The 11228-nt window shown below is 48.6% G+C and overlaps 1 protein-coding gene across 1 annotated transcript in view; it reads right to left on the bottom strand.

Annotated features, from left to right (window-relative positions):
• Positions 1-8530, bottom strand: part of UNC45B (unc-45 homolog B (C. elegans)) — a 32900-nt gene extending 24370 nt beyond the window's left edge. The window contains exons 1-5 of the mRNA XM_010861501.1: positions 8147-8530; positions 7335-7502; positions 6598-6634; positions 5102-5277; positions 3318-3407 (exon numbers count right to left, since the gene is read on the bottom strand). Coding sequence (XP_010859803.1) covers positions 3318-3407; positions 5102-5277; positions 6598-6634; positions 7335-7502 — 471 coding nt within the window. The 5' untranslated portion in view covers positions 8147-8530. The remainder of the gene's footprint in view (positions 1-3317; positions 3408-5101; positions 5278-6597; positions 6635-7334; positions 7503-8146) is intronic.
• Positions 8531-11228: the final 2698 nt, after the last annotated feature.

Raw genomic sequence — 11228 nt, 5'->3', positions numbered from 1 at the left:
GATTCTTTTGAGTTCCTCTTCACTTTCTGCCATAAAGGTGGTGTCATCTGCATATCTGAGGTTATTGATATTTCTCCCAGCAATCTTGATTCCAGCTTGTGCTTCTTCCAGCCCAGCGTTTCTCATGATGTACTCTGCATAGAAGTTAAATAAGCAGGGTGACAATATACAGCCTTGACGTACTGCTTTCCCGATTGGAACCAGTCTGTTGTTCCATGTCCAGTTCTAACTGTTGCTTCCTGACCTGCATACAGGTTTCTCAAGAGGCAGATCAGGTGGTCTGGTATTCCCATCTCTTTCAGAATTTTCCACAGTTTTTTGTGATCCACACAGTCAAAGGCTTTGGCATAGTCAATAAAGCAGAAATTGATGCTTTTCTGGAACTCTCTTGCTTTTTCTATGATCCAGCGGATGTTGGCAATTTGATCTCTGGTTCCTCTGCCTTTTCTAAAACCAGCTTGAACATCAGGAAGTTAACGGTTCACATATTGCTGAAGCCTGGCTTGGAGAATTTTGAGCATTACTTTACTAGCATGTGAGATGAGTGCAATTGTGCGGTAGTTTGAGCATTCTTTGGCATTGCCTTCTTTGGGATTGGAATGAAAGCTGACCTTTTCCAGTCCTGTGGCCACTGCTGAGTTTTCCAAATTTGTCTAGACTACAGTCTTGGGGGTTGCCAAGAGTTCGACATAACTAAGCATGCACACTTTTAAACTACAGCCAATCAAATAACTCCCTTGCTTTGCTTCCACCTTTTTTCTGTTTTTGTTTGTTTTGTTTTGTTTATATATTTGCAACACGTGGGCTCAGTAGTTGCTTCACTCAGGCTTAGTTGCCCCACAACATGTGGGATCTTAGCTCCCGACCAGGGATCATACTGACATTCCCTGCACTGGCAAGAGGATTCTTAACCACTGAACCACCAGGGTTCACCTCTTTTCTATAAAAGCCTTTTCCCTAGCTCTTGTTGGTGGAATACTCCCAACCACTTCTGGTTTACGCTACCCAGTTCAAACAAATTTTGCTCAAACTCTTAGTTTTTAATATGTCTTAGTTTATCTTATAACAGAATTGAAGTTTTTACACTGGGGATTCTTTTCCATTAAACATGTTCCTTGAATATGGTTTTGGCATTTTTTATTGTTCAAGAAAATCTGAAGTTGCAGGAGGTTCTCAGGAAGATTGAAGGTTGTGTGCAGAGAATGCTAGATGGGATTTGAAAGCCCTGGGTGATGATCCTGCCACATGCTAGCCATGTGACCTTGGGCAAGGCATAGCATTCTCTGGGTCTCAGATCCCTGTCCATAAAAATAGACAGTTGAGCTGCATTTTCAAGTCTCTTCCCACTCTGAGGACATATATATACATATATATATACAGGATATATAGATATAAGATATTCTGTATATGTGTGTGTGTGAGAGAGAGTCCTCAGAGTCTCTCTCTATATATATATACGTATATATATATTTGTGTGTGTATATACATATATATATGTATATAAAGGATATTCTGAATATTCATTGGAAGGACTGATGCTGAAGCTGAAGCTCCAATACTCTGGCCACCTGATGTGAAGAACTGACTCACTGGAAAAGACCCTGATGCTGGGAAAGATTGAAGGCAGGAGGAGAAGGGGACGACAGAGGATGAGATGGTTGGATGGCATCATGGACTCAATGGACATGAATTTGAGTAGGCTCTAGGAGTTGGTGATGGTCAGGGAAGCCTGGTGTGCTGCAGTCCCTGGGGTGGCAAAGAGTCGGACATGACTGAGTGACTGAACTGAACTGAACTGAGGATATAAAAGAAGGATATAAAACCTTCCACCTTGAGGATGCATTCATAGTCATCCCTCAGTATCCACAGGGGATTGCTTCCAGGACCCTGGTGGATAATGAAATCCACAGATGCTCAAGTCCCTTACATAAAATGATGTAGTACAGTTGGCCCTCCTAACTGCAGGCAACCAATTGTGTGTTGAAATCCTTTAAAAGGCTCCAGATCTGGAGAGGAGGGCTTGAGGAGGACCTGAGACCCTGAGATTGGGCAAAGAATTCATGATGCAAGAAAGGGAGGAGGTGGGCAAACAGGCAGAGAGTAAGAGGTTGGTGCACATGCTTAGTTGCATCTGACTCTGCGACCCCATGGATTGTGCTGGCCAGGCTTCTGTGTTCACAGGATTCTCCAAGCAAGAATCCTGGAGTGGGTAACCATTCCCTTCTCCAGGGATCTTCCTGACCCAAAGATGGAACCCCCTTCTCCTGCATTGCAGGCAGATGCTTTACCGTCTGAGCCACCAGGGAACCCCCCAAGAGGCTGGGGAGAAGGCTGAATAAAGAATTTCAGGCAAGCATGAGCAGAACCATCATCACTCTATCAGTCAAGGTCTCTGTACTTTTCAGAGTACAAAGTACTGCTTATATATATATATAACAACTCATCAAGTCCTCATAAGAGTTTGTTATAAAATACTTGCATATTAAAAAAATTTTTTTGATTGCACCTGGCACATGTGGGATCTTAGTTCCTCAACCAGGGATCAACCCCTAGCTGCCTGCACTGGAAGGCAGAGTCTTAACCACTGGACCACTAGGGAAGCCCCTATATTTGCATATTATATGATTACTGATCATAAAACTAACAAAAATTCCCCATGCATCTTCTGTTAAATTCTTATATTCAGATATTCATTTTTTCCCTCTGAAGGAGGAAAAAAGAAACATTTAAAAATGCAGCAAATTTGGTTAAGAAGATGATATTAGGAATAAATATCTTCATAATTCAGAATGATGCTGCAATATTTGGAAATGGAATAAAGCATTATTTTGACGTGTCATTGTTTCTCAGGCCCAAAACTAGGGTGAGGCAAGTAAGAGACTCGCCTTGGGTGCAGATTTTACGGGGTACAAAAAACTTCTGTAATCAAGATAAGTGGTATTGAATGCAATGTTTTAAAATATCAAAATCCATGCACTGCAAAAAAACAATACACGATGAACAAAATAGAAATACAAAAACAGGATTCAACCCTCATCGTTCTCACTGTTGAGCATGACTCAACATGAGCACCTCCTCGTGTTGAGCATGACTCTCTTCGTGGTTTCTCACCCTAACCCTGGCCCTTCTTGGAGTTCACGCTGCTTCCTAAAGTGGTTAATGTTTGGCCCATCTTTGTCTCCTTTCTCCAAGGAGCCGCCCACCGACACGAGTCGGGGCGTTGCCGTCCGGACACAGGGGCGGAGTCCGCACAGGAAGCAGTTACCTGCGCACCCCTAGAGCGCCCTCTTCTGGTTCGCTGCTTGCCCAGCACTTACCTTCTCTAGTTTATCCGCTTCACTGTTTCTGTCCAGGAGAATCTCAAACATCGTCTGAACCCTCGAGTCAGTGGAGAACTGCACACGGAGCTGAGGAGAGAGGAGGGAGTGGGGAAGAAGGTAGGCGGGTATCCCCATCATTTCAGTCAGCTCCACTTAAAGGTCATCTCAGGTAATATTAGGGTATGCTCTTCGTGCCTGCCTCCATCATTCATTCATCCGTCCAACAAACATCTAACTGAACTACTACCGCAGGTGGGACGCTGGAAGATGCTGGGGATAGAACGGGAGAACAAAATCAAGCCCTTGCTCCACAAAGCTTACAGTTTAGTTACATTCGAGGTCCTATTTAGTCTTCACAAGCCTTGGAAGGCAAAAAGATCACCACCCCAATTTTGCAGCCTCGCTGTTAGACGTTTAAATATGGGCTAAAACAGGAATGTATCTCCAGGGTCAGAGACATGAAGCAGCTTTCAAGTACCACTTGAAACAAATGTAAACCATTTTTTCCTTCCTTATTCCTTTTTATACATTCATTCACCTGGTGTGCCCAGGTCGTTGTAGCAGCACACAGGATCTTTAGTTGCAGCATGTGGGATCCAGTTCCCTGACCTGGGATCAAACCCAGGCCCCCTGGATTGGGACCACTGAGTCTTAGCCACTGGACCACCAGCTGCTACTGCTGCTGCTAAGTCGCTTCAGTCGTGTCCGACTCTGTGCGACCCCATAGACAGCAGCCCACCAGGCTCCCCCGTCCCCGGGATTCTTCAGGCAAGAACACTGGAATGGGTTGCCATTTCCTTCTCCAATGCATGAAAGTGAAAAGTGAAAGTGAAGTCGCTCAGTCATGTCCCACTCTTAGTGACCCCATGGACTGCAGCCTACCAGGCTCCTCCGTCCATGGGATTTTCCAGGCAAGACTGCTGGAGTGGGGTGCCATTGCCTTCTCCGACCACCAGGGAAGTCCCTAAACGATTATTTTGGAATGTCTCCATCCCTCACTGTCCCAATCCCAACCCCAACCCCAGTGCTCTGAAGCGTTGTTCTGCTGGGCCACAGTGCCACCTATTTCCACCCTGAGGTCCTTTCCTTTCAGGAAGTCGCTCATTCACCACCCCTTCTCTGGGCACTGGTTGGTCTGTATTTTGACAGCCCTTGAGTCTGCACTCTGGACAGTACATGTGGTCCCTCCATGGGGCTGCCCCAGGCATCCAGAAGTCACTGTGACCCAGAGCAAGGAGCGTGTGATCAAGTTACCCTTCTGCTTTCACAGTGGGGAAGCTGGCACTCCAAGGCGTCCCTCAGAAAACTGGTAGCTAAGTGAGGACGGAGGGTGCAGGACCCCTTATCTCTGGTCCCAGTTCCCTGAGCCCACTCCATTTTCTTAGGAAAGAGTCCCTGTTCCTGCTGGCTCTCCTGCATCCCCCAGCAACATCCTCCCTCCAGGTCCCAGGTTTCTCATGCTGCCTTTATACTCCTAGAAAGAGAGGAAGATCATAGTGAAGACATACTAAGTTACAATTTTTTTTTTAAGCCTCCATCTGGAATTGAAAAGACTGATATGCTAGTCCTGTCTGGGTTGTACCTTTGAACAAGCATCACGGCATCTCTGATCCTCACAGATAGGGGCACCCAGCCCAGCTGTTCTGTGCCACGTGACCACTCCGTCCAAGGGAGTGGAGGTAGGCCAGCCCTGGTGTCCCGCTGCCCTAACTGGTCCCTACTAGGAATGGGGAGTGGTGGCCAAGCCTTGTGGGAAGGGCCACCTTCCGGATCCAGCTCACCTTCTCCTGGATGCTGGTATTGAGCCTCCTCAGTGTCTCCTGGAAGCTCTGGTTCTGTGGCTCCAGAGTGGCACAGCGCTGCACATCCTTGAAGGCCTGGTCCAGCTTGCCCAGGTGCTCCAGTGCCTGGCATCGCCGGTACAGAGCCTTGATGTCCGAGGAGTTGATATCAATGGCTAGCGAGGGAAGCAGGCAGTGTCAGGAGGCTGGGCAGCAGACCACCTTCCTTCCTCCCCCACCACAGCCCCCAACTCCAGAGCTTCCGTCTCTCCCTTGGAGAGTGTGCATCCTTGTAGACCAGTTTCGTGGAAGGCAATTTTTCCACGGACTGGAAGTGGGGTGTGGTTTGGGGATGATTCAAGTGCATTACATTGATTGTACACTTTATTTCTATTATTATGACATCAGATCCACTTTGGGTCATCAGGCATTAGATCCTAGAGACTGGAAAACCCTGTGGTAGACCATCTGGTCCTAGGCTCCCCTTAGTTAGGGAGGTGGTAAGAATCACTATCTCAAGGTTGGAAGGGAGCTTAAGGGTCATCTCATTCAATTCCTGACTCTCCAGGCTCGGCTCCTTGATCCCTGCCAAGTACTAATCCAGTTGGTGCTTGTATACCTCCAGCTGTGGGGAGCACCTTCCATCTCAAGGCAGACAGCTCCTTCAGAAAGCCCTTCCCTCCTCCAACCTGAAATATATCTCCCTGTAACTTTGCCCTTTTGTCTTAAGTCCAGTCCTGGAAACTGTGAGATGAAATCCAATCCTTCTTCCTTGTGACAGCCTTTCAGGAATTTGAAAGCAGCTCCCTGTCCCACCTGGGAGTTCCTTCTCTGAGCTAAATATTGCCACTTTTCCGCTCTTCACAGGATGGGTTTCCAGTCCCCTCTCCAGCTAAGTCCTTCCCTTCGGAACTCACTCCAGACTATCTCTGTCTCTCCTTAAAAATTAGTGACCCCATCAAAAGCCAACACAGACCTATGCAGAGGAGAATCCCCTTCAGTCTGCATATTATAACCCTAAAAATGCAGCCAGAAGTCTTCCCATTTTGATCATGCTCTTAAATCTAAGAACTTGAGGCACTCCAAAAACAGTGTTGATGTGTGTTTATCTCTCCTAGTGTCTGTGAATAAACTAATGCCTCCCTCCTTCCCTCAGGAAACCTGGTCCCCACAGAGTGGTTCTGGGGAGCAGCCCTTCCCCCAGGAACATATCCTAACCTCCACCAAAGTGCCTGTGTCCTTGCTGTGACAAAAGGATTTCCAGGAGCATCATTCTAAGAAAAGAAGCGGCCCCAGCATGTTTAATGTGTAAAGATGTGACTTAGGGATGGCGTTCCTGGAGCATCCTTTCACACAAGGATGGTCCATCTGAAGCCCTGCCTACAATGTCCAGGATGGCATTTTATACAATCTGTGAGTGTCAAGAGCCTCTTAGACTAAACAGGGATGCTGAGGGGGAGAGAAGGAGGGCAAGATCAGAGCGAGGGGGGGCTCACCTCTTGAGGCATCAGAAGCCGCCTGAACATAGCTCTCCTGAGAAACAGGGAAGGAGGAAACTTGGTTAATGTGGGCCCAACACAGAGACAGCCAGAGAGGATCCCCGAGGTGAGGAGACAGGGCTTGCTGGCCACTGCCAATGTCAGAGGCCAGAGGTTCCTCGCTGAGCATGAAAAGTGGACAAGCATCAGGCACACTCAGGCTTGAACCTGGCTCTGTTGCTGACTGAGGAGGGCATGGCTACCTGCTCCACAGTTCTCGCCTGAAGAATTCCACGGACAGAGGAGCCTGGCGGGCTATCATCCATGGGGTTGCAAAGAGTCAGACATGACTCAAGTGATTTAGCATGTACACACTGCTGCTAACTACCCAGAGCTCTTGGGGAAGCTATTGAGCCCTCCTCTTGAGTCTTGAGCTTCCTATCTGCAATATGGGCACAAGAGTATCAGCGACCTCGTGGTCTGTGGTTAAGATGCCGTGAAATAAGCTCTGAAAAGCCCCTGTCGGGATGCCAGTTCCCACGAGATGAGAACTGTCTCCGTGGATGACTTCTCCGTCTCCCAGAGGAGTGGGTCAGTCGATGGGTACCAGAAAGCAGGGAGAGGCGCCCTGCTCCAACCTGAGGGTTCCAGGAGAGAGTGCTGGGAGGACAGGCATGACTGTCAGGAGGAGGGAGCTGCCCCCTCACCCGCATCCCAGTCCAGCCCTCAGCTCCCCACCCCTCTCTGTCCCAGACCGTTTTCAGGCCACAGGCCGCCCGGTTCCGATAGAGTGTGGCCAGCAGGGCCTTATCCTTGGTCAGCTTCAGGGCCTGGCTGTAGCTCTTGATGGCAGCCTTGTAGTCCTGGAGCTGGAAATGCTGATTCCCCTCCTCCTTCAGCTGCATCGCTTCCGCCTCGGCCATCTGTGGGGACAGGAGAGCTCCCTCCAGACCCGGGGCTGGGCTCCTGCTCTGAGGTCTGCAGCTCCAGGGTCCCCACCTACCAGGATGGAAGGGAATGATGCCCACCCCCTCAACCCCCGCCAATCCACTGCCCAGGAGGACACCACAGCGTCTGCTAAGAGTGGGGCCCAAGTTGAGAGGGGTCTCAGCGTCTCCGTTCCTAGGGAACTCTGATCAATATTATGTAACAACCTAAACAGGAAAAGAATTTGAAAAAAAAAGGGGTTTCCCTGGGCAGTCTAGAGGCTAAGGTTCCATGCTTCCAATGCAGGGGGCCTGGGTTCCATCCCTGGTCAGGCAGCTAGATCCCACTTGTTGCAAGTAAGACCTGGTGTGGCTAAATAAATAAAAATAAATATTTTTTAAAAAAGAATAGCTATATGTATAACTGAATCACTTGGTACACCTGAAGCTAATGCAAAATTGTTAACTATACTCTGATTTTTTTTTCCCAAAAGAAGAGTCCCTCTTCCTCCCTCCATCTCCCTCCCAGCAGGATGGGTAAAGCCACCACACCAAGGGCCTAAATTCTCATTGCAGGCCTTAAAATGCCTGGGTCCCCCCTTCCCCCTCCCCAGTCCCAGGAACAGTCCGGGCCAGCTCACTTTCTCTCAAGGACAATGTTCTCGGTCAGTCCTCCTGGGGTGCGGCTCCTCTGTGTGTGAACCCCCAGCCGGCCAGTGTCAGTCTGCCCCTCCCAGCCCCCACACAGGAGACTTTATCACCCCAGCCAGTGGCTCCGGACCATATTTGGCCACAGGGGCAGGTGCCCCTGGCGTCTGTCATTGATACTCCGGGACCTTCCCCTCCCCAGACTGGACAGCCATTACCACGTGGAGGTTCCAATGAACCTCTGTCCCCACATCCCACTCAGGGCCAGTCCTGGGGGCACAGGTGCTCCTAACCCCCCAAAGAATGATAGAAAGATCCAGAGGGATGGGAGCCCCCCAGCAGACCCCTGTTCCCTAGGCACAGCTCGGACACCCCTTCTCCACCTCCCTCCCAGATAAACAACCTCCTATCCCCTCCCCCTACCCCTGCTATTTTGGGAGCAGAGTGACAGCTGAGGGGCTGGCAGGCTTGGACACGCAGAGCAGCTGCCCAGGTCCCAGGCCAGCTGGAGACTTCCAGAAATGCCCTTCTGGAGGGAGAAGGGAAGAGAAGGAAAGGAGGAAGTTTCCTTCCGCTCTCCCCCTTGTCCACAACTCCCTCGCCCCTTCCACCCGTTGAAAACGTCCTTGTTTTTCAGAAAGATCCATGGACTTGCTGTCTCACTTGAGTGGAAATGTGTGGTTTGTTCCACTCTGCACATCTTCTGCAGCTCTTCCCTGTTTGCACGGAGGGGCTGGATTTGGTCTCCCTTCCCCCGCCCCAGGTTAGGAGCTTCCTGAGGATGGGCTCTGTATGTCCCCCACCGGACTGAATCTTCTCCCGAAGATTCCCAGGCAGCCTGAGAATTCCCTGCGATCAAGGACTGTCCCCCCTAACTGACTGGGACTTGCTGAGTCTCCCTTATCAGAGTGGGGGGGTCTTCCTGGGATGAGAACTGTATATTCACTAAAAACTGAATCACTGTGTTGCACACCTGACACTTATACACTATTGTAAATCAACTATACCGTGATATGGAAATTTTAATTAAATTAAAAATTCTTAATTAAAAAAAACAACAACAGTACATACTTGCCACCAGAGAGGGTCTCCCCTGGGACAGGGATTGTTTCTCCTTATTCAACTGAGACAAATTTATGAGGTTGTCCCCTACTTGGATTTAGAATTCTCCCAGCTTTCTGTGTCTCTGAGACTGGGCGGTGAGTGCCCTCCCAGAGGACAAGTACAGCATCTCATGCCATTTGATTTTCCCTGGCACAGAGCCTGGAAGAATCAGTGTCCAATGCATGTTCTTAAATGAATGAATGAATGAGTTTTTCATGCTGACGCTTTGCTTCACCTCGCTACCATTCTGACCCCCTCTCCCATATTGCTTCAAACTGACCTGACTGGAGCTGAGAAAAGACACTGAAGGGAAAAAGCGTAGGTGGGATCACTCACACTAGATTCTGCTCTTAGCTCTGTGACCTTGAAAACACAGCTCTGTGACCTTGGACAAGTCCTCCTGCCCTGCTGGACACAAAGTCCAGCCCTGATAAATGTTCGCTGGCTGAATAATTGAATGAATGGATGGATGGGTGAATTCCCTGCCCTCATGGTGTCACCAACCTTGAAGCCCTTTGCAGACAGCTCTCTGTAGCAGTGACGTAATATGTTGAAGGATCCTGCCATTGGTGGAGATTGACTTCAAGTCCAGGGGACTGTGGATTCAAATCCTGATTCAGTAATTCATTCCACAAGCATTTCTTAAGCATTTGCTATCTGCCAGGATTCCCTTGTAGCTCAGTTGGTAAAGAATCTGCCTACAATGCCGGAGACACGGGTTCAATTCCTGGGTCGGGAAGATCCCCTTGAGAAGAAAATAGCAACCCACTCCAGTATTCTGGCCTGGAGAATCCCATGGACAGAGGAGCCTGGCAGGCTACAGTCCATGGGGTTGCAAGAGTTGGACACGACTGAGCGACTAAACCGCTATCATGTGTCAGGAACTGTGAATGATTTACGGAAGCAGAAAACACTCCCAGGGGTAAGGATTTGTCTGTTTTGTTCACTCACACATTCCAAGTGTCTGCAACAGTGTGTAGTATGTGGCAGTTGTTGTCTTACTCGCTAAGTCACCTCTGATTCTTTTGAGATCCTATGGACTGCAGACCATAAGGCTCCTCTGTCCATGGGATTTCCCAGGCAAGAATAGTGGAGTGGGATGTACAAGGTGCTCAATAACATTTGTTGAATGAACGCATGAAAGAATTCCATGCATCTGTGATTTCTGACGAATACCAAACAGTTTTGAAACCTTACAATCAGGAAACATGACATTATTTCAGAGAAAGTTTCCCTGAGGAAATGATTAAATAAATTAACATATGTAGAGCTCCTAGAAAATGTCTGGCAGAGACCTTTGTTAAATGATTGAACGAATATTTAAGGCAAGACCTGAAGAATGAGGAACTATCAGGCTGCCATTAACAAAGTACCACTGATTGCACAATTGCACTCATCTCATATGCTAGTATGGAGAAGGCGATGGCACCCCACTCCAGTACTCTTGCCTGGAAAATCCCATGGACGGAGGAGCCTGGTAGGCTGCAGTCCATGGGGTCACTAGGAGTCGGACACGACTGAGCGACTTCACTTTCATTTTTCACTTTCATGCACTGGAGAAGGAAATGGCAACCCACTCCATTGTTCTTGCCTGGAGAATACCAGGGACGGGGGAGCCTGGTGGGCTGCCGTCTATGAGGTTGCACAGAGTCGGACACAACTGAAGCGACTTAGCAGCAGCAGCAGCATATGCTAGTAAAGTAATGCCAAAATTCTCCAAGCCAGGCTTCAACAGTACATGAACCATGAACTTCCAGATGTTCAAGCTGGATTTAGTAAAGGCAGAGGAACCAGACAGCAAATTGCCAACATCTGCTGGATCATTGAAAAAGCAAGAGAGTTCCAGAAAAATATCTACTTCTGCTTTATTGACTATGCCAAAGCCTTTGACTGTGTGGATCACAACAAACTGTGGAAAATTCTGAAAGAGATGGGAATACCAGACCATCTGACCTGCCTCTTGAGAAATCT

Source organism: Bison bison, unplaced genomic scaffold (assembly GCF_000754665.1).
Source record: "Bison bison bison isolate TAMUID 2011002044 unplaced genomic scaffold, Bison_UMD1.0 scf7180017864472, whole genome shotgun sequence".
Lineage (NCBI taxonomy): Eukaryota > Metazoa > Chordata > Mammalia > Artiodactyla > Bovidae > Bison > Bison bison.
Note: the sequence above shows the minus strand (reverse complement) of the source record. Positions and strands in the feature narration are given on the sequence as shown.